General features: G+C 44.5%; 1 protein-coding gene across 2 annotated transcripts; it reads right to left on the reverse strand.

Annotated features, from left to right (window-relative positions):
* Positions 1-73: 73 nt before the first annotated feature.
* On the reverse strand, positions 74-22,608 carry map3k21 (mitogen-activated protein kinase kinase kinase 21). 2 transcript variants are annotated; one of them, XM_023963739.2, is made up of 10 exons: positions 20,891-22,608; positions 9,805-9,985; positions 9,581-9,729; positions 9,270-9,445; positions 7,691-7,931; positions 3,512-3,634; positions 2,908-3,058; positions 2,575-2,660; positions 1,733-2,485; positions 74-1,662 (listed from the first exon to the last, which is right to left on the reverse strand). In XM_023963739.2, exons 1-10 carry the CDS (start codon positions 21,681-21,683, stop codon positions 1,322-1,324), a joined length of 2,994 nt encoding a protein of 997 aa, XP_023819507.1. In that variant the 5' UTR covers positions 21,684-22,608; the 3' UTR covers positions 74-1,321. The 2 variants fall into 2 exon arrangements, with proteins under 2 accessions (XP_023819507.1, XP_023819506.1); XM_023963738.2 differs by having other exon boundaries at positions 2,566-2,660.
* Positions 22,609-22,845: the final 237 nt, after the last annotated feature.

Genomic DNA, 22,845 nt, shown 5'->3' on the forward strand with positions numbered 1-22,845 from the left:
TAACATATCAGCAATAATTAGTGAAAAAGGAAAGAAAATGTTGAAAATTGGGTCTGAAATTGAAAGCAAAGAGTTTGAATTCAGACTTTTATTGAGAATGCTGGTAAATGACACTTGATGAGTTAGCGTGAACGAACCAATACTGAGAGGATAAAGAGCAGCTTTCAATAAAACGTTCAGAAAGCTAAACCTGACAGGAAGCTTTTACACAGAAATAGGAAGCTTGTAGGTTCTTTTAGTGGTTTTGGTCCTGAACACAAAGAACTCTACTTTCTTTTCGGGAATTTGGTCAAAAGAACCTGACTGAGCGGCGCTGCTGTCTGCTTGCATAAATAGTGAGTGCAGGCCGCTCAGTGCAGTGGAATGTCGTCTGGGAATGTGGAAGGAAACCTGCAGGATCAACTTCAGCAGCTTTATCACAGTGGAAACTGGACAGAAAAACTCATTTACCAGATATTTACACCTTTTACAAATTCATGACTTTAGGAACGATCTGCAGATCCAAAGATATGAAATCATTGAGCCCTTTGGGATCCTGAGGACACTCAGCCTGTTTACAGCATCGCTGGTCAAAAACAAAAACCAGCCAAACCATTTCCTGATCGTTTCTGGAGCAGGATTTGGGTGCAGAAATGAGCAAAAGTTCAATGTAACAGAGATTCAGACTCCTTCTCTGATGTGCATTATTGCTAGAAAAGCCGTGATGTGGTGACAGTTTCACAGTGACAGGAACCGGAGGAGGAGGAGGTCATTTGGTGCAGGTTTTTGTAATATTTCAGCTCCAAAAACATTGGTATAAATACAAATATATGAACAAAACTGCACCGTTACAAAAACAATATAAATGTTCAGTGAAAGGGTTCTGTCCGCTCGGATCCCTCTTGTAACCGGTCTGTCCTCAGAAACAGGCATGACAGCCGCAGCTCCAGTCCGACGGGACAAAGAGAAATATTTACAAACCTTCTTCAATTTTTGAAATCTTTTTTTTTGTTCAGTTTCTAATGGAACATGCAAGGATGATCCCCGAAATAATAGAAGCAAAACGATCAAAGAGCAGGAACGCAGCCTGGAAAACTGCCATGGAATGAATGCTACACAAGGAAAAGTCTCTTCGTATTAAATTACCTATAAAAATAGATATATAAATAAAAAGCTGAAGGTTCTGTGTTGACAGGCTGCAGCGGCGGTCAACGTTGAGCTGCACTGACAAAGGAAGAGAAGGATGAACCGTGGCTCTGGAAGGTTCTGCTCAGGTTCTAGAGCCCTGAGTGGGATCCAGAGCGTGCTGTGCTCCGGGCGTCAGGAGGCCGCCGTCCGGCTCTCAAGACAGGAACTCCTTCTCCAGCTCGAAGACGGAGGGGCGCGCCGGGGAGCTCTGGATGCGGCAGAGCGGCACGGTGCAGTCTCGTTTCTGGCTCTCCGTGTCCATGTCCAGCAGAGAGCAGCCCCCCCCTGAGGACAGCACCACGCTCAGGTCGTGGGCCGTCTTCTCGCCGGTGTAGTGGCCCAGAGAGTAACTCTTGTTGCGTCCTCGCAGTAGAGCCCAGGTGTGCGGTTTGGCCCGGAATGAGACGGGCCGTGGTCGCAGCACCACCTCCTCTTCTGGGGGCGTGTCCTCCTTCTTCTGCACGATGGCGGGAGGCAGAGAGGGGGGGGCGTTGGCTGTGAACAGACAGAGCGGTGAGCTGTTTTTCGGTGGGGCATGCGAGTGGTCATGGCGTGCGGCACTCACCATGGTGGTTAGTGTACTTCTTCCTGCGCAGTCGGGTCCCGGGGTTGTGGTTGGTCTGCTCAGGCGTCTGGTTTTGGGTTTGCGGCGCCGCGTTCTTGCTGACAGCGGGAACCTCCCTGCTCGCTTTGCCCGATTCCTTTTGATTACGCTGCTCCGTCTTGGCCTCTGGCTCCGCCCCGGACTGCAGGAGGCACTTGGAGGAGTTGTATTCTATGATGGCTGACATGGAGATAAGATTGATGGGTTGGGCGCTGGTGCCGTTTGATGACACGTCCTCCTTCCGGCCGCGGCCACCGGGCGGTGAGGTGCTGCGGCGGAAGCGAGTGGCGCGCTGAAAGAGCCCCTCCTTCTTCTTCTTCTCCTCTCTCAGCGGCTCACAGTCCTCAGAGTTCTTCAGAGCCTCCCTGATGTCGTAACCGAGCACGAGGGAGGCTAGCAGCGAGCCGCAGCCGTACAGCGCAGAGTCTGTCTTACGGCGGGCGGATGTCCTTTTCAGGCTGTTGGTGGGGGTGAGCTGTGGCGTGGTGGATGTGGAGGAGGTGGAGGTTGTGGTGCAGGGGTCGTCTGCGGTTTCGGGCGGGCTGCCTGCATTTGGATCTCCCGGTGCACCGTTTGCGGCGGCGCTTTGAGGCGGCGGCTCGTCCCTGCACAGAGGTAGATCGATGTACACCTGGTTGGGGAACTTGAGCTGCTTTGGTTTGGAGCTGCTGTCCGGACATTCTGGGGGGAAAGCCTCATCTTTGCCTGCCCCCGCTAAAAGCAAAGGAACCACAGTTCATGACACCCGACCAGCTGTAGATTCTAAAAAGCCAAATGTCCTCTGAACGTCAGACCTTGCTCACCGAACAGAGCATCGAGCGGGAAGGACTTCTGGGACTTCAGAAGGCTGGTGGACCAGGGGTTGCTGCCGTCAGACAGAGGACGAACTCTGAAAAACAAACACGTTGATAGGCAGGCTGCTGGAAGCTATTTCAGAATCACAAGAGATGAAAGTCCAGGCCTTTGGGGCGGCTGAAACTGATGCACAAACTCTGTCTGTATTACTTTTTTGATGGTCTTATAATCTTCATATGCCGTCATTAAAACCTCCGACTCCATATAGCGGTCTTTTTTTTGTCTTCTGGAATACTCCACTGGTTTGAATGGATGAGTGTTTCTTGCGTGTTTGGACTCACCTCTCAGCAGCGGCGGGCCGCTCTTTGCTCTGGACCGAGCTCGGGCCCCACGTTCTGCCTTTCTTCTTGATTCCCTTTTTCGCGTCATCGAACTCTTCTGGTCTGAAGAGGGCGCTGCGGCCCCAAGTGCGGTTGCTCTCGTCCTGAGTGACTGTGGGCACAGAGACGTTACCACACATGGCCACAACCTTCCCAGCAAGTCCAATGCAAGCAGGTTTGGAGGCTAAAGAGCCGTAATCTGTTTGTTGTCGTTTTGCTTCCACTCCAGGCAGATGCAAGTCTCTGCTTCCTTTCCTGAAACGGTGCTCATGAATAGCAACAAAATAAACCTAATCCAGAACAGATGACCAGATAAATGCAAACCACGCCCACATTCAAGCAGTCAGATCTCTTCCGTCAGCATTTATAGTCCTAATTTGAGCAACAATGTGCTTTCTCTGTCTATTTAGCATAAATGCACCAGAGGAATTCGGCCCAGTTATTACACAGGCGTTGGAGCATGACTAACACCTTTACTGGACTGTCCAAACAACTGGCTGACTGCGGGTGGAGCTGCGCTCCCACTGGGTGGAGCTTCCACCCTCGAGGACAGAGCCAGACTCACGCTGAATGGCGCGGAGGCGTGGGATGAGTGTGGGGCTGCTGGGAGGAGAGGAGCTGGTGCTGTGAAGGCTTCGTCTCTTGTCCATGGAGGGGGACGCCTGTACCGTGATCTTATGCTGGAAGTCTGAAACACAAATCATCCGGGGCTTAATAGAAGAGCGACCTCATTCAGTTTGATCTGCAAAAGATCAAAAAGAAACACTGACAAGGAGGCAAACGGATGCAACCAAACAGGAGAAGACGAGCCCTGCAGTTTAGGAACAAGAGAATGCTGATGCTTCCTCCTCGCATCACGAAAATCAGGAAAGTCTGTTTGGTTGGGAGGAAAACACCCTAAAGTTTCACACCTTCTGTTCATTTGATTTAGTTTTACTTTGTAGTTCTGAGAAATGTCCGAATATATGTTTGGGGGTGTTTTAGTTTTGACAAATTAAGAAAAAAAGCATGAAGAAAAGGTAAAGTTTGACCATAAAATGATTGGTACTTGAACACAACGACACAACGACTTCCTAAAAGTCCTTTTTGAACATTTTGCTTCATTTTTGCTGCAGGATTGATGTTTCTACCATCACTTCCTTTCTTCAGTGAAACGCACTAAGGTTCACTTGCAAGTGAATCCAGGTCCTGTGGCTTGTAGGTTGTTTGAAGCAAAAAAACACTTTGATCACAGAAGATGCCACATTATTATAGTCACAGCTAAAAAAGATGGATCTGGAGACACTGTTGAAAGAAATTCCAACTTCAACATAAATGAGCTTTATTCCTGTAGGGCTGTAACAAGTATTTCAGTATTCGCACATGTGCGATCATACGAGGAAAGAGAACGGTCAATAAGAAACGTATGCATGAAAACTGTGAAAATCACTACTTTGTGCACTATTTCCTGCTTCTCCAGGCAGTTTATTCCCGGTACAGGTTCCAGCCCCCGTGACACCTAAAGGGATTTAGGGGTCAAGAAAATGGAAGGAAAAAAACTAAATCAAGAAAGCCAACGCAGAGCTAAAGAAGGCTAACTGGAAGCCGCTGGTTTGTTGTCTACACGATCAGCTGCTGTCGCCTGCCACCGACAAAATGCGGCCACAGGTCGCTGTATTATGATCTGCTTTATTCAACTTTCAACAGAGCTATGACAGCAAGATCTTTTCCCCGTAATGGGATCAATAAGTATTATTTTGTGCATAACTTTGTCTTTATGAATATGTTTCCTTTTGAAAGATACTTTAAGCTATACAATCAGTTCTACAAAAATCGAGAATAAATATTTGTGACGTTGCTGATTTTGATGAATAATAGTGGAGTATAATAAAAATGCACTTCAATATAATTATTGCTCTAAAATTATACAATAATATTGCATTTTAGGTATATGATCTAAACTAAATGTATGTGTTACTGTCACTAAAGCTAAAGTGAAGGTTTTTTTTGCAGGTGATAAAAAAACGAGACTAAAGTTCAGTTTACTAAAATGAGTTCTGAAAAAACATAGTCCACAATTTGAAGTAGAAAATATGACAATAAATGAAGAATAGAGTGAAATTGTTTGGGATCAATGATGTGGCACCATAGGACTGTCTGCTGGCGTGGGGGAGAAGCTGTAACTGAACGCCTGAGTCTTTTGGTGTTTCCACAAACGATGAAACAAAGTCGGTTTAGAAACCGTGTCTGTTGGAAACACTTGTCCGTTTAAATGAAAGGACTGTGAGTTTTCTTGGTGTTGCTATGTCTTCCTTTACCATCTTCCTGTCATCCATCTACCAGAGCTGTGTTCAGCAGAACTCTTAGGATGGAGAAACTGTGCAGAACATCCATTCATCTCCATCCATATTCCTCCGCTTATCCGGTACCGGGTCGCGGGGCAGCAGACTGAGCAGAGATGCCCAGACTTCCTTCGCCCCAGTCACTTCCTCCAGCTCCTCTGGGGGGACCCCAAGGCGTTCGCAGGCCAGCCGAGGCCGAGGCCAGCCGAGGCCGAGGCCAGCCGAGGCCGAGGCCGAGGCCAGCCGAGGCTGAGGCCAGCTGAGGCGGAGGCCCTGGGAAAGACCCAGGACACGCTGGAGAGACTATGTCTCTCCAGCGTGTCCTGGGTCTTTCCCGGGGCCTCCGCCCAGTGGGACATATACCTCTCCAGGGAGGCGTCCAGGAGGCATCCGGACCAGATGCCCGAGCCACCTCAACTGGCTCCTTTCGATGTGGAGGAGAAGCGGTTCTACTCCGAGCTCTCTCCACGGGTGGCCGAGCTTCTCACCCTATCTCTAAAGGAGCGCCCCGCCACCCTACGGAGGAAGCTCATTTCAGCCGCTTGTATTCGGGACCTCGTTCTTTCGGTCACGACCCAGAGCTCATGACCATAGGTGAGTATTGGAACGAAGATCGACCGGTAAATTGAGAGCTTTGCTTTTCGGCTCAGCTCTCTCTTCACCACAACGGACCGATACAGCAACCGCACAACTACAGACGCCGCTCCGATCCGCCTGTCGATCTCACGCTCCGGTCTTCCCTCACTCGTGAACAAGACCCCCAGATATTAAAACTCCTCCACCTGGGGCAGGGACACTCCACCCACCGAGAGATGCCAAACTACCTTTCTTCGGTCAAGAACCATGGCCTCAGATTTAGCGGTGCTGACCCTCATCCCAGCCGCTTCACACTCGGCGCAAACCGCCCCAATGCACGCTGGAGGTCCCGGCTTAATGAAGCCAACAGGACAATGTGCAGAACATTTTCAGCATTTTTTTTTTATATTTATGAAATGATCCAAAACAACAGTAGTGTTTGTTTGTTGACTGCTGAAGTTAACCTGGAAGTTGACAGATAAACTTTAGAGTGGGACAATTGTGATAAAGTGATAAAATCATTCCTTTCTGTCAAAATCTTTGTGTCTAAATCTGTTATGTTTTGTTGATTCTGATCTCCTGCTCAAGATAAAAGTATAAATAAATGGGGTTAAATGCATATTGTAGATATGCATTTGTAGGGGGCTCCTGCAGATCAGGAGCCCCCTCTGTGAAACTCTTGAAGTTTGCAGATGACACCACAGTCATTGGTCTCATCCGGGACGGTGATGAGACTGCATATAGAGGAGAAGTGGAGCGGCTAGTCCTCTGGAGCAGCCAGAACCACCTGGAGCTGAACCCACTCAAAACAGTGGAGATGACAGTGGACTTCAGGAGGAACCCCTCCACTTCCCCCCCCCCCCCCCCCCCCCACTCACAATTCTCAACAGCACTGTCCCCTCAACAGACTCACACAGGTTCCTGGGGTCCACCATTTCACAGGACCTTAAGTGGACTGCTCACATTGACTCACTCCGGAATAAGGCTCAGCAGAGGTTGTACTTCCTGCGACAACTCAAGAAGTTCAACCTGCCTCAGGAGCTGCTGACCATTTTCTACACTGCAATAATCCAGTCTGTCCTGACCACATCCATCACGGTCTGGTTTGGTTCAGCTACCAGACACGACAGAAACAGACTTCAGAGAATCATCAGATCTGCTGAGAGGATTATTGGTTCCAGCCTTCCCCCCATTCAGGACCTGTACCGATCCCGTGCCAGGAAGCGGGCTGGCAGGATCGTAAAAGATCCCTCTCATCCTGGACACTGCCTTTTTAGCCTCCTCCCGTCAGGGCGACGCTTTAGGACACTGCGAACCAAAACCACTCGCCACAAAGACAGCTTCTTCCCCCGAGCTGTCACTCTTATGAACACCTGACTCCAGACTACTCAAGGACACTGTACAATCACATAAACTGTCCAACTGGAATTACTGCTGCTGCATTTTTTATTTTTTTTGTCTTGTTATTTCAATCTATTTCCTTATTCAGTTATGTTTATTTATTCATACAGCTACCTTACACTTACCTTCTTTTATATTATTTATTTATCCTTTTATTATTTATCCTTCTACCTTGCTAGTTTGCACGAGAGCACAAGTAACCGAAGTCAAATTCCCTGTACATGCGCTGTACTTAGCAATTAAAGTGATTCTGATCTGATCTGATCTTCTGATCTTCTGATCTGATTACTGTCATTTTCATACAACCTGTTACATGCATACATCAAGCAGCCATTCAGACAAAACATATTAAATAATAGGAATGGTGGTTTGAGCTGTAACCATTGATCTGGAGCCTTGAATTGAAGTGGACCTAGTCAGCTGCCACAGGTCAAAGTCCGGCTCACCTGAGGGCAGACTGATGCGGTTTCCATCCTTCAGCTTCAGCCGGGAGCGCTTGAACTTGCCTTTCCTCTTCTTCACGTTGGGCTTGTCTCTGTTCAGCTGGAAAATGAGGATGTTGAGCTCCCTCTCCAGGACGTTGATCTCTCGCTCTGCCAGCTGCTGCTCCCGCCGCTTCAGCAGCTCCTCCTGAGACTTCTGCTGCAGGGCGGCTCGCGTCAGCTCCTCCTCCCGGGAGCGCAGCTCCTGCAGGCAGATGCATTATGGGAATTCTGCAGAAGTTTCTGTCATTTCATGAAGGTGGCATCTGTCCAGAAATAACGGGACAATTCAAAAGGAATAATGTTCGGTTTCCTTTTTTTCTATGTCCTCTTTGATTCTTCTCACATGAAAAATGGAAATCTGTTATCAGGTGACTGGAAGAAGCAGCTGGATGGCCACCCACTGGGTCGTGGATTACTGAGGTGTTTACAGGAAATCTGCCGATGCGGGCGCTGATTCAGCAAGTAATCTGCCGGGATTCACGGTGGGACGAAAGTGAGCAGACAACTCTTTTCACGAGGAAGCCCAAAACAACACTTAAGGCTTTAACCAAACGCCAGGAAGACAGTCGAGCAAACAGACAGAGCCCTTCCGTGTGCAGCGCCATCAGTTTTGGAAAATCCCAGCAGTCTTTGTGGGAGGAGTTCTGGTCTGAGACTGTTGATGTCTCAGTTTAGCAGCTGTGGAGCCTCTTAACTCTCTGGAAGCAGAGTAATTGGTGTTTCACACACTCATCCACTTTATTTTAAAATGCAACATGCTAAAACACATCCCCTGTTTTGGTGCCTGGAGGTTCCTTTCACCAAGCCTAAGGACTTGTTAAGTTGTTTCAATTGAATAAAACAAAAAGGAACACTTCCCTAAAACAACAGCATCCGCGTGAATCTCTGCACTTCACTGACTGTCAGTCAGAATCCTGCCGTTTCTCTAAAACCGACAAAACCCTGTGTAATCCAGCATCTTTACAGGAAGCAGATTCAAGTTTCAACCAATAGGAAGTAGCCGTTTCCTGTTAAAAATGTGCTGAGCTCATTCACTCAAATTAGCAAGTTAAATATTAAAAGCACAAAAGCTGCTGGGAGTTACCGTGTTGATTTCATAACCTGAGAGAAACAGCAGGTTAATAAACAGAGATTTGATCAGATTTGATTTGCCTTGATTTCTTTTGTTGAATTAAAATGCAACATATTGTAGAAATGAGTAGAACTTTTTCTGTGAACAGGATTATTGTTTACTTTTTCCAATAGTGATAACATCTTTCAGTTTATTCCATTTACTATATTGATGTTGTTTAATCCAGTTGTGCTGGATTTGTTTGGTTGTTTTAGTATCAAAGACATCTAGACTAGAAATTTGCAGTTATTTTTCAGTTACTAGGTTGTTGTGAATGACTGTTCTGCACCAAACTGCAGGGATTTTTACGTGCAAAGTTCTGGATGTTAACATTAATAAACAGGTTAGGGAGACTTTTTTTTCCTCCCTGTGGGAACCGTGTTTGGTCTGTGGATCTCATCTGAAGACAGATGTTCTGACTCGCTGCACCTTCTCTTTGGTCCTGAGCTCGTCAAACATTTCCTGGATCTCCACACGCCAGTCGTCCTGCATGCTGTGGAAGGAGTCCTGAGGCATGGTGGCCATCACCGCCTCCTCGATGGCAGATAGCTGCTCCAGGATGCAGGAGAAGGAGGGCCGCAGGTGGGGATCCTGGTCCCAGCACTCTGCAGATGAGTGAAGAGAATGGAAGAACAAAATGCTCATTTAGAAACATCATAATAATGATTATTTGTCCCACTAAGGTGAATGCAAAGACGACCACGATCACTTTAGTCTGTGAACGGATCTGGCTCCATTACCTTCCATCAGTTTGGCAAAAGGTTCAGGACAGGTGGAGGGGATGGGCAGAGTTAACTTGTTCACCGCCACACCGTAAGCCACAGCCAGGCCATCGATCCCCCGGTACGGCACCTCCCCAGTCAACAGCTCCCACAGCAAGACGCCATAACTGGACGACAACAAGTCAAGGAGTGAGGATCTAGCAGACGACAGCAGGCCTTTGAATGAAGGAGTATCGCTGTACCTCCAGACGTCGCTGCCTTTGGAAAAGAGGGAGGACTTGATGACCTCTGGGGCCATCCAGGAGTAGGTTCCTGCTGCTGACATCTTTGTGGTTTTGTGCCACTCCCTCGCCAAGCCGAAGTCTGTTATCTTCAAGGTCTTCCTCCCGATGTCGTCGTTCTCAATTTTTTCAAGTAACAGAACTGGGGAAAAAGAAGAGAGAGTGCGAGAGTGAATATGGTGACACCTTAGAGCAGGGGGGTCAAACTCATTTTCACTGAGGGCCACATCAGCATAGTGAAAGGGCCAAATATAACGTATACATGTAACTAAATGTAATGAAAAATAAACGCAACTACTCCTTAATGTTAAATAACTCAATATTTATTTATTCTAACTTTTTAAAGAGACAATTACAGTTGCATAGAAAACATATGTTTGCTTGTTACTCTGGCATTAATCATTTTACATTTGATTCCGTCAGGTTAGGTTATATGGACAGTGTTTAAGCACTAATGTTTTGTTGCTCAATCCGATATTTCAAGTCCGATTCCCCCTAGATATGAATAAATACACACAATTTTTTATTTTAAGAAATGAAAAGCTTTTATGCTCTCGCACATAAAATGACATGGCGGGCCTTGAGTTTGACACGTGTGGCTTATAGGAAGATCAAAAACAGGACGGATCCACACAGGCGAGGAGATGACGGTCAATACAGAAAGGCCTCCAGCTTTAAAGCTGTTGAAGCCTCAGATAAGATCACAAGATTTAATGTTAAAAAACAATTTATTTCAACATTTCTGGACACCATCTTTTCTACTTTCAGTGTTATTTTCTTATAAACTATTTACATAAAAAGACTTACAGGTAATCCACAAGTAAAACATAAAGTTGCTAAGACTGTGAAGTGACAAAGAGAGGTAAAGTCTTCTAATTATAATTATGTCTTTTTTAGGAATAAAATATTTAAAACTGTATCGTTTTCTAGGACAGTTTTTGCAGAGCTCCAGGAGTTGATCAGAAATTCGCCTCCGAGTTGTTGGACCGTTGGCGGCGAGTGAGCCTGCACTCATTTCCCATCAACCCTTTGTTTACATTCTCTCCCACAAGCTCACAGCTCTTCACAACCCCAACATAACATTACCGGTGCAACAAAATGCAGAGCAGTATGTGAGCTAGCCAGCCGTACAGTTTGAGCCAAATGCCAGCTCAGATGAGAAAAAACAAAGACGTTCATGGATCTATTTGTCTGCAAGTGAATGCATCAGAATGGAGTGGAGCGGGGAGCTTGTGGCGCACCCATTGAAGTTTGTATGCAACAACTAGGAACTTGTTCAGAAGACATCTTGTCTGCTACGGATTCACCATAATTTGAATAAAGAAATACTCAGAAAGGCCATTTTAATCTTAATTTTCTTTATATGTGTCCTCCATCATAAAAGAAAATGCTACAAGGTCACACTACAAACACCAAAAAGCACAATTTTCATTAGAGTGGGTCTTCAAATAGCAAAACTTGTAAATATTTGGTTCTGTTTGTAAAAAAATATCCTTAGATCGTGTTTATGAACTTGTGATGAGATTATCTAAAGCTCCTGACTTCTGTGTTTCACAATCTGAGAGGTTTACTCAGACTGGATTTCAGCTTTGGCTTTATAATGTTTGACTCAGGTAAGTCCGGAGCTTATGGTGCCTTCACAACACAACACAAACATTTACCAAACTGTTTCACAAAGAGTCGTGCACAAACATGCGTTAATACCACCGATACGTTCAGCAGCTACCTCTGTGCCCTCTTTAGTCACAACCGATGCAGAAAAGCCTGCAAATCAGAGCAGAACCTGAACTGATGAGCCAAAAGCACAGCTGAGAGAGCAGCCAAATCCTACGAAACACAACAGGATTCACCTTTTTACAGCGACAGAACAAAACACAACTGCACAGCCCCACTTACAGTTATTGTAGAACTATTTTTCTAAACATATTTGGTTTCATTCATTTATCTACATGAATTTTTGTCCAAATTTGTAACGTTATTTCGTCAACATTTGATCAAATTTTAATTAAACTTTAGGACTTTCTAATGTCAGATTTTAATTTAAAAAAAAAATTTTGGTGCTAAAAACACAAAAAGATAACACAAATCCAAGCTGCATTTGTGATGCAACAACCCCAGTAATTTTACATACAAACAAATGAAAAAGATTGAGCTAATATTGATCAACTTTATTGCATGTAATTGTTTTTTTGTATTAATAATAAACAACAAAATACCACAAAGTCAGTTATATAATATTTTTGAGGAAAATAACAGTAAATAGCCATTAAAAAGTAGAGTTTACTCTGGAGAAAACAGAGATATATCCAGATTTCTACATAATAGATCTGTCCACCAAACAAACACCGATCTGATCAACCAAAGTTCAGTTGTTTCAGGTTTGCAGGTGTCTTTTCTCCAGACAGATCTTCAGTGTGACGGTGAATGTTTATCAAGGGACACTTCAGAATGATCTGTAGTTTTGATGAGTTTTTCTGCAATCTTAAATGTTTTGGGTCCTTTTCCTGTCAGAAGACTGTGAGTAAAATCAAACTTTCTAACACTCAGCAAACCTAAGCAACCACAGCAAAGACTATCTTGAGGCACCTTATGATTCAGTTACGATTCAGGAGGTAAAGTTTCGATTCTGAAACGCTTTCAGTGTCGCTTCCAGTCATTATATGAGTTTGGAGGACATGAGATTTTAGCTGTCAGTCTTTAGTTATTATTAGTATCTATTGTGAAGTATGATGCTGCCTTGTCGGCTTTGCAACTGCTTCCAGGACTTCAGCTTTAGAATATAGTGCTGGAAGGGATGTTGTACCTCCGCTCTAGTAACCCTATCCTAGGCACTTGAACATTGGGAGTGGGGTCATCTGGACCCACTAGACAGTGCTGTGAACCTTTTTTCTTCAATGATTTGTGATCTTCACTGGTGTCCATGGATTACATGAAATCTTTCCACCTTTATCATGTTAGGGAGAACACGTCAATGTAAGGGTGGGTCATCTAAGATAGCACAAGGGATATATGAAGCAATGTTTGGAAGTCCTCATTTTCCACCACAGAATAAGGTCTCCAATCCTTTGCTATAAAAGCTCGGATTGACTTTGTTATTCGCATAGCCGTCTGACGACGGTGGAAGTTTCTTTAGGATATCCAATCTGTTTTTTGACCGTTGGAAGTGCTTGCAGCAGAACCTGTTAAAGCTACACTCACGCCAGTAGCACCTGAACGGTTTCTACCCTCTTCCTCCGCCGGATGGAACCGTACGATGTGATTTTGCACATTTGCTGTGATCCTTACATATTTAATTTTGGTCTTATAGAACGTACACACCACATGACTTTTATCCAAAACCAATTGGCTGTCGACACTGAAGTTGGGCCGGTCGTATAACGCGATCTGCAAGAGTAACACTTGTTTGTGTGCTCTTTAAACAATGTCAGAGGGGAAAAACGCCCCGCGTTTAGTTCTGCACGTTACTTTTACCCCAAATATATTAATTTTTTTGATGATCGATTGTTACAAATTAATTAAACGATTCAGAATCGTTTACGGATCATAATCGATGTGTCTAATAATCAATTCTTCCCCCACCCCTAGTAAGGGCAGTGTTGTTTTATTGCAAGCTTCATTTCTGGGTCTGTGAACAGAGATGAAGAGCTTCATTTTTGTCTCATCCAGCTAAAGGACATTTTTCTAGAATCTTCATATTGGGACACTGATATACGTGGACCATAAAGCTCCCCTTTATTGTTTGTCTATGTTGGTCGTTTTGGATTCTTAAGTTACATGTTGGTCTGTAATTTTCATCATGTCACAGCACCATCACTATTGTCACCTTTTAAACAGACACTTAGACTGGTTTAAAGTTCCAGGACACCTGAGATACTAATTCCAGCAGACATGGCCCTTTTATCAAACTATGTAAAATCTTTTCTAGATTCAGTTTCATGTTTATCCAGGATTGTAAAACTGAAAAGCGGTCAGTGTCTGATTTTCTGTATTTTTTTATTTATTATTTTAGTTTCAAGTTTTTAGTGACCCTTTCGTGTTCGTCTTTCATTAACTGACAGGTAACAATCACTTTGACGTGTGTCTGAAGTTAGAAAGACAGACAAAAAAAAAACAACCCACATGACTACCGTAATCTAATCTACCACCCTAGATAACATTTATCTTTAAGGTTGGTTATCATTATGGGATTGGCCACTTTAAGAAGAAGGTGGCAGCTATCAAGAGTTTCTTCCTAACAAGCAAAGCCCCAACACTCAAAATGTTTAAGGGACGAAACAAAGGTTATCGTGACAATTTTAAAAAGAAGCCATTCTTTAAGCTGTGGCAGTGTAGTTCCATGAGTATGTAACTAGCACTTGAATGCATCATTTAGTCTCTTGCTTTTAAATTCTAAAGTGTTTTTCAGGTCAATGTACTGTTTTTTTGAGCTGCAATTTTAATGAATACAGACAAGAAACTTTACTAAAGCCATAACAAAAAAAACTTACACAAGAGAGTTTAAAGAAAAAGATTATTTTAAAAACAGTTAAAATACATAAATATGTTTGCACAATCCATCCATTTTTCTATACCGTCTATATCCCTTTTAGAGTCACGTGTGTGCGTTCCAAATCTTAACAAACGTTAAAGTCTCCTTGCTTTTTTTCCAGGGGTCAAGCTGGAGGATGTTTCTGTGGATCTAAAAGCTCCTTTCCTACAGCAGCCTCCATACCTCTACTGTTATATGACTTTTATGAACTAAAACAGCAATTATGATCTAAATAACAGTCACAGCAGAAGCTAAAATAAATTTTTCTAATTGCAACTTAACATAAAGACTAACAGAGTTATTACAAGTGGTCCTTTAATTTATATTGACTGAAAAATGTATGACACGAATATCAACCTTTAGTGTGGGAATGTAACATTTTTTAAGGTCAAAATGCATAGACCTCTGCCAGTCATTCAGTACTGCGGAAGAGTTTCTATCATAGGAGGAGTCATCTCAACCCCTCATTTTTGATTCATTTAGGATTTAACCATGCTAGCCTATATTTCAGCTTAGGTTAAGAAAGTTGTGGAAATATTATTGGATCTGTTTGACAAGTGTTCTATGAAAAAATAGCAAAACTTTACATTTAATACTTCCAAAATGAGAAACAATTTTATCAGGCATTAAGTCAGACAGCTTATAAATGTTTGGTCAGAACCAGCATGTGCATTCATAAGCACCTAATCGTGTCCGTCGTCCTTCGCGCATCTAAGAGCTGCAAAAAATCTGGAGCTCCCCATTATGACAGGAAGAAGTTCTGAAGAGGACAGCAGCTCAACGCAACTGGAGATGGATTCGCCTCCAAGGCGGATCCGCCTCCAGACCAACCCTCATTTCAATGCTTTCTGCAGAAGTCTTGACGCACATCGTTCAAGGGGAATCCCGCGAAAGATCAGAAGAATACCTGTTGTTTGCAGGGCAGGTCCCACGCTTCTTTCTATAGCTCCTCCCCCCAAGGTAGCAATGTTTTTTTAAGTACTACAACTACATCTTCAGCATAGTCTTAAATTACATTAGACTGCTTTAGGTCTTTTCTAACTAGGGAAACCTTAGAGTAAGTTTAGAAGGAAATTCCCCTTATTCTATGAGTCCTACCCCATGATCTGCAGCTACGCCAAACGCCACAGAATGCTTCTATGGTCCGTGATTCCCGAGCGCAGCAGCGTCTGCAGTACACTGCTCCCCCCAGGGGTTGCATCAAATACAGAGAACACATTTCGCACATCTAGGTGTGTGAAAACTGATGGGACTTCACCTTTAAATGCTTTTATTCTGAAAGCAGGAGTTTACAGAGCAAACCAAAGGACAGATCAGTTAAAATTAAAGCATTTTGCTAGCACACATTTTCTGCATACTTAACTCTGACCTTTACTTGAGCAATGCTCTACTGTGCAACACTATGGGCTTCAATGGTAAAAGTGTTTTTTCTTTAAGACCCACTCCGATGAAAATCGTGTTTTTGGTGTTTTTAACATGTTCCTGGGGCATTCTTCTGATGGTGGATGACATATAAAGAAAATCAAGCTGAAACTTGCATTTCTGAGTATTTCTTTATTCAAACTGTGGTGAATCAGGAGCAGAAAAAATGCTGTTGGAACAAGCAGGTAGGTCTGCAACACAGCAAGCAACAAGCTTCCTGCTCAGCTCCATTCTGATGCATACGCTTTCAGACAAATAGATCCATGTACGTCATTTTCCTCGTCTTAACTGGCATATGGCTCAAAACTGTATGGCTGGATAGCTCCAATATTGCTCGCCATTTTTGATGCACCAGTAATGTTAGCTTGGGGTTTTGAGGGGCTGTAAGCTGGCAAGAGAGCACATAACTAGATGGATGATGGGAAATTGGGCGGGCTTGCTTCACACTAACGTTCCCGCCCACAACTCCACACAAATTTTGAATGAACTACAGCCGCTGTAGGTACCATGACCGTTCGGCCTGCAACTTCCGTTCGGGGTCCTTTTGACTGAAGGTAACGTCATACTACGGTAACCCAAATTGGACATCTATGTAGCGTCGAGATCTACTCGGGCTCTACCAATTCCTGTTTGTAACCTAAAGTTATTTTCCCTCATAAATTGGGTCTGACGATATTCTTTGTAATTTTTATAAAGACATGTTGCCACAATCCACTTGTTATTCCAGTTTAAGTTCAGCCGTGGCTGAAAATGTTATCAGTACGGTTAAATGTTGTTCTTCCGGGTCCGTTCTGCCAATAATAAAGCTGTGGGCGCACGGATTAAAAAAACTATAAGCGAACATGCATTTAATAATAATTATAACAATAATAAAGGCACGTTTGTTTACAACAGACTTCATAATATACATCTTCTATGGTTATATCGTAATTCGTCCAGACCAATCACTATCTGACACGTCATTGGACCAATGCACAGCCAATCACATAATGTGACGTCAGCATTAGTCCCAGGACCCAGAAGGACCCCGAACGGAAGTTCCAGGCCGAACGGTTATGGTACCTACACCGCTTTACAGAGACCATACCCTAGAATACAACACTCTGTGTTAAAAACGGCTTAATCATAAATAAAAGACAACTGGGAAGGATTTTAGAAAAGACCAAAACATGATCGGAGAGGGACTTTAACGCTCTTAATGGCTTCTTTAAACATGTTTGTAAACTTAACTTTGAAGCACTTTCCTGCACTGTGCAGACAAATGCAGCTGAAGTAAGGCTGCACACATTCAGTGACTGATGCGTGTTTCCCGGTGGAAATAAGAGAGCCCCTGGGCATTCTGCTTGATGGGAAAAGGATCAGGGCTAATAGTGAGCTAAATCCATCCATCATGATCACATCTCTCTGGGCCATTTACTCTTTGTCTGTCCTCTTCCCTGCTTGTTAAAGTCTAAAAACCCATATCTCTGCAGCGTGAAACATATCAAATGTTGGAGGCGTTCAGGTAATGTCTCTCCCGGTAACAGCATCCATCAGCGTGATAGCCGGCAACAGGCAGGAATGCAGAGGATTGGTCGGTTTGGAAGGCAGCTCTACTCAGCTGTGGGCCTTTTTCCTTTTCACCCAGGCCTGCAACAATAGGTGCAGTCAGGGAGAGGTCATAAAAAAACAGAGTGAAAGCATCTCAACTCCTCCTCTCTCCCCTCTGCCCATTCTCTCCTTAGAGAAAAGACAGCCACTAACTGTCTGTGTGTCACCAGGGGTAATTGTGGGAAGCCGGGGAAAGCTGTGCTGCAAAACTGGATAATGGGAGAAAAACAAAAAAAGGAGTCTTGTTTAATTTTTCTGATGTACTGTTTATGAAGTTTTTTTGGCAAACTGTTACCCCTAAACTTTTAAAAACGAACCGTATTCCAAGTTGAAAATGTTCTTTATCAGCTGAATAGCAGGGTTTTTTTTCTGCAGACTCAAACTTTCTCTGACTCCTTGTGTGTTTCAATGTTTACCATGCCTGCATGTTTCTACAGAAAGAGGGGGTGGAGTCAGAGAGAAATGGGAGGAAGGAAGGGGGTGGTATGGGACAGTGGGATGAAGCTCAAGAAAGATGGGAAGAGCGCTGCTGCACGCGCTCTGAACGGAACCGTTTCAGTGGCGTTCAAGCAGGCATTCCTGACATACCGCAGCCTCACACCAAGAAAGGTAGCGCTCCAAACCGTTTTCTACAGGCTACGTGTGCTGGCCGGGAGCCAGGTTTCAGTGCAGCGTTTTCTTTTTTTTCCTGTCATGTGCAGCTCTTTGAAGCCAGCCAATCAAAGAAAACAGTGACAGAAACCAACGAGATGAGGAGAGAAGTACTCTGGAAAAAAACGTAAAAAAATTCAAAGAGTAAAACACCAGGTTCTAATCTAGACACTGAAAACATCCAGATATGTGCAGATCGTCTACATCAAAGATGATTTGTGCATCTAAAGGACATTTAGGTGCACTGTTTCTTATGAAATCGGCAAATTATACAGTCATTTTGATGAAAAGTCCCCGTTAATAATCGAAAAGTTTTTAAGTATACTTGCCAGGAGAAGAGCCTGCAGCGAGAGGGCGCAGACTGGGGACAACTAGGAAGGGAAGCCCGCTCGGTTTGTGCTAATAAAAGGGTAGCGCTGCTCTCTGGGAGATTAAATATGAACGGAACAAAACAAAACCAGGGCTTTGAGACCCTCCGAGTCCTAGCCATTCTTTTGGCCGCAGTAGCCTAGCAACCGCTGCTTGACCAGTCCATTGTGCAAACGTATGTTAAGCTTTTATCCCTCATTAGCAACATTCCTCCCTGCAGGCTGGGATTTTACAGATTAGGTTGAAAAAGCACAAAAGAGACTGGACAAATCTTGCTGACTTCCAACATTTTACTTTACAGGCTAATCATTGATCAAATAGAGTCTGTCTGTCTGTGTGTGTGTGTGTGTGCGTGTGTGTGTGTGTGTGTGTGTGTGTGTGTGTGTGTGTGTGTGTGTGTGTGTGTGTGTGTGTGTGTGTGTGTGTGTGTGTGTGTGTGTGTGTGGTGTGTGTGTGTGTGCAGCATGTGGGCTGAGAAATGAGAGACGGTAAGTTGGTTTAGGTTTTGGTCTCCTTCGGTACCTGGGATGTTTGACTTAAATAAAAGATAAAAAACAGGAAGTAATAAAAACATAGTTTTAAACATTTTTCTTATTAAAGCAAAAAATATTAACTCTTATTTCTCAAATTTTTTTCAAACTTCCTTGTTTTTATAATCGTACACGGTCTGGCATTCAGGTAACACCAAAAAATAAGCAAAAATGCCTTTTTTTTCTAACTTAAACTGTTTGTCTTTGGGAACTTTCTGCCCAAAGGCTTTAGGCAAACACTTCTTTCACTATCCTTATTTAGATAACACTGTATATTGACAACACATGTTCAGACTTCTGACACTGATACAACCGCCTATGTCCAACGAATACCACTGCTGCCACAGAATTGTTTTAGTTTAACACTGAAATACGTGTTTAGTTTAACAAATTTGATTTTTCTTTTGTTTTGAAAGACAAATTAGAGGCTTCAGGTTTCATTGCCACCAAAAACAGTCCGTTCCAGCATGGCTTCTTTTATTCTCGAACGTTGTCTTTGCTTTAACGTTTCTCTGGGTCACAGTGGAGTGGCAGAACAAACACACTGCCCTGCATTCGCAGCCCCGCGGCCGTTCATGGGGGTCTGTTAGTGTAGATTCATCAAACATTGGATTAGCTGAAACTGTCCAACAGCCGTTCAAGCTTTCTCTCCATCTGCTCTTTAATTAAGCACTAATCTTTCCCTTAAATAATGGCAGATTCTTCTCCAGTCATTTCTGAGACAAAAGGGAGTCATTAGGAAAAAAGAAAGATGTTAGATTTAGTTTAATCTGGTTTATTTAAAAAAAAAAAAAAAGAATGGATGCAGTTTGGTTTGGGATAGCGTGGAATGTGTAAAGTTGACATACCCACTGTCACTTCTGGAGAAAATAAACATCCCCTACAAACTGATAAAACGCTTGCGTCAAAAAAAAGAAAAAGTCATATTAACACACCTGACTCCAGGTGAGCGGCCTCCTAATTTACATTAAGGCATTTTGTACACCAGGCCTCTCAAGCATGATCAGTTTGGTTCCATTAAAAGATCAAACATTTATTCTACAAGCACTGAATCCTACAGAAACTGAAATGACATCAGATTTTTGGGGGATTCTGCAAAATCCTGATCTTCCTGCAGCGACATCAGCTGTTGACTATGGGTGTTTGAGCACATGGTCTGGAGAGTGTGGATTAGTTCTCTGTTTGCTAAATCACTGACTTTATTTGAAGAACATTTCTGAGAGGGGGGTAGGGAAGGTGAGTGTGAGTTTTAGGGGGTAGGGAAGGGGGGCGGCCAGCCCAGCTGAGCAAACTCTTCACTTTATTTCAGATCCTCTTGATGACATCCCCCACCACTTCATGCACCATGAGTGAGTACACTGCTGCTTTTTATTAACTTACTGAAATTTCATTTTATTGACTAATTGCAATCACATCATAATGGATAAAATAAAAGTTTTAAATGCAATCTAATTTAGTGAAGTTCCAAAATCTTCTAGAGTGAAGAAACAAAAACCTGGAGACCAGCACAGAGGAAATCTGCATGGAGTTTGAGGTGTCATATTTCTCTGAGCCCATAAAATGCTTAGAAAACCTTACTACCATCAGTTCATCTATCCATATATCCACCTTGTTCTTTGATGTCTCATGGGTTTTATGTTGATGCTCTTCCTGACACTTCCCTCTGCATTTACCGAGTTTGGGACAGGCACACTAGTTTGTGCCCTTTATAACATGTTTGTCTATTTGTTCATCTGTCTGACCGTCCATCCATACAATTTTTTGTGTATTATTGTTTTTTTCTGATTTTTATTTGTTTATGTTTTTTTTCTTAAGTTAATTTTTGGATGGGGGGGGGGGGCAGTGACGGCATTTGGATGGCATTGCCTCCCCTCGCCCTTGCCGATTTCCGGCCATGTCCAAAGCTAAGAAGTATCTTCATCAATCACCCACGCGCATGCGCACACTCGCTCCTTACTGTTGCTGGACTTCAGGTCCCGGTGGATGATGGGGACCACAGCCTCCTCGTGCAGATAGTGCATCCCCCTCGCGATCTGCACGGCCCAGTTGACCAGGATGTGCGGAGGGATACGCCTTCCGGTCAGCGCCCGGTTCAGGGTCCCTCCGCGGGCGTACTCCATGACCAGGCACAGGTTCGGCTCCTCCAAGCACACCCCCTCCAGTTTAATAATGTTGGAGTGCTGCAGCATGGAGAAGAGTTTCGCCTCTTGTTTCACGCCGCCGGCAGTGGCCGTTATGTCCTCGTCCGGGTCCTGCCGGGCCGCTTTCACTGCGACCTCCTGGTCTCTCCACGTCCCCCGGTAGACTTTGCCAAATCCACCCACGCCTATGATCTCCTCCAGGGTCAGCTCGCTGAAGGGGATCTGGACGGGCGGGCTGGGGGCTTGCTCCTGTCCCCCAACCGACCCGGCTCCCGTGGGGAGTCGGTAAATAGCGGGCTGGTAAGTGACATAGTTGGAGGGAAAGATCCCGACCCGGTGGTTGATCTTTCCCGTCCACCATCCCTCGTCCCCGGAGATAGCAGCGTCCTTGGATAGGACTTCCACCACGTCCCCCCTCCGGAGGCTGAGCTCATCCTCACCGCTCGCCTCGTAGTCGTACGCGGCTGTCCACAGAGATCGAGTCGGGCATAACGGGGCGGAGTGAGCCCACGGCCGGACCGTCGCGGACTCCGTCCAAACATTCTCCCCCGTCCCACCGCCGCCCGGCCGCCCCTCACCGTTTGGGAAAGCGGCCTGCGAGACATCCATTTCTTGGTGGCCGTAGCGGCACCATAGGGTGCAGAGCTTTGAGAACTAAACTAGAATAAAAAGTAAACTTTAAAAGTGATCAAAAGTTGGGTTTTAATTCTTTTTTTATCTCTGCACAGCGCACCCGAACAGTCCAAAGTCCTCCGGGAGCGAATGTGCTGAAGCCCGAATCCAGGTCGCCAGTCCGGCGTCAGTCAGTGTGGGTCAGCGTGCTGCTAGCGAAGATGCTGGCTAAGTTTAGCCAAAATGCTTTTTAGCAACTGACGCGAGCAGTTGCTAAAAACCAAAAGTCGTGAAATAACACTTTTAGTTATATACCTATATTTAAAAAAAAAAAGACTAAATTATACAAGGAGCTAGTTTTGCCACAAGGGAATGACGCTAAACTTTACTTTTCGCCGAAGTTTCCGAGCCTCCACAGGTGCCGCAGGAGCATATAGGAGGTGCACCTGCGCCGTTCACTGCGACCGAACACACCGAGCCTCCGCGGTCCCACTTTACAGTAAAGTCTTTGTAGAAACTGAAAATTAAAAACGTTACATTCCAAGGTCATTTGTGGACTTTTAGCAGGAATTCCACCAGCATCCAAGGGTTCTGGTTAGCGGGTTAGCTTAGCATAGATCAGTCCGTTGCCTGGTGTCTGAAAAGCCGCTCCGCTCCTCCGTCAGACCGTCCAAAAGTTCAATTCTCCTCCGACTGTGAAGCCCGCAGCCGTGAGCAAAACATTTAGTTGGCAGATTCAGCATCCTGGGAATGTATCGCAACCATTCATAGTGATAGAAAAAAAAAATCTCTACAAATACATTCAGTAAAGTTTAATCAAAACACGCCTGTACCACCTCCTCCCCCTCGCCGCGGACTGGGAAGCGGCAGAGGCAGGAGCGAAGGTCCGAGCAGAGGAGCTGCTTTCCAGGCTGGCAACTGAGCCCTCTGATTGGCTGGCGACGTGTCACGTGACCGGTTTGCTTGGAAGGAGGAGTCTGTGGAGGAATGTGTGCGGAGAGCAGCTCCATTGAAAATATGGAAATGCTAATGCACATGCTCACATATTAAAATCACTTTGTATGATGCGTTAAAGGAGTTTAAAAAAATCTGGAATTCTAAATATGTTTATGGACACCTTAACTGTTTACAAATGTTTACACAAACCTTCATGCACAAT

The sequence above is a fragment of the Oryzias latipes genome, chromosome 15 (assembly GCF_053564925.1).
Source record: "Oryzias latipes strain Hd-rR chromosome 15, Olatipes_Hd-rR_3.1".
In the NCBI taxonomy this organism is placed as follows: Eukaryota; Metazoa; Chordata; class Actinopteri; order Beloniformes; family Adrianichthyidae; genus Oryzias; species Oryzias latipes.

Bases quoted from the DNA above. Each gene is read 5' to 3' on its own strand.
- map3k21 (XM_023963738.2), bottom strand. From the start codon at position 21,683: ATGGATGTCTCGCAGGCCGCTTTCCCAAACGGTGAGGGGCGGCCGGGC. The intron at 9,730-9,804 runs GTACAGCGATAC...GTTGTCGTCCAG, and splicing joins AAAGGCAGCGACGTCTGGAG to TTATGGCGTCTTGCTGTGGG. The intron at 2,661-2,907 runs GTGAGTCCAAAC...TTTGTTTTTCAG, and splicing joins CGGCCCGCCGCTGCTGAGAG to AGTTCGTCCTCTGTCTGACG.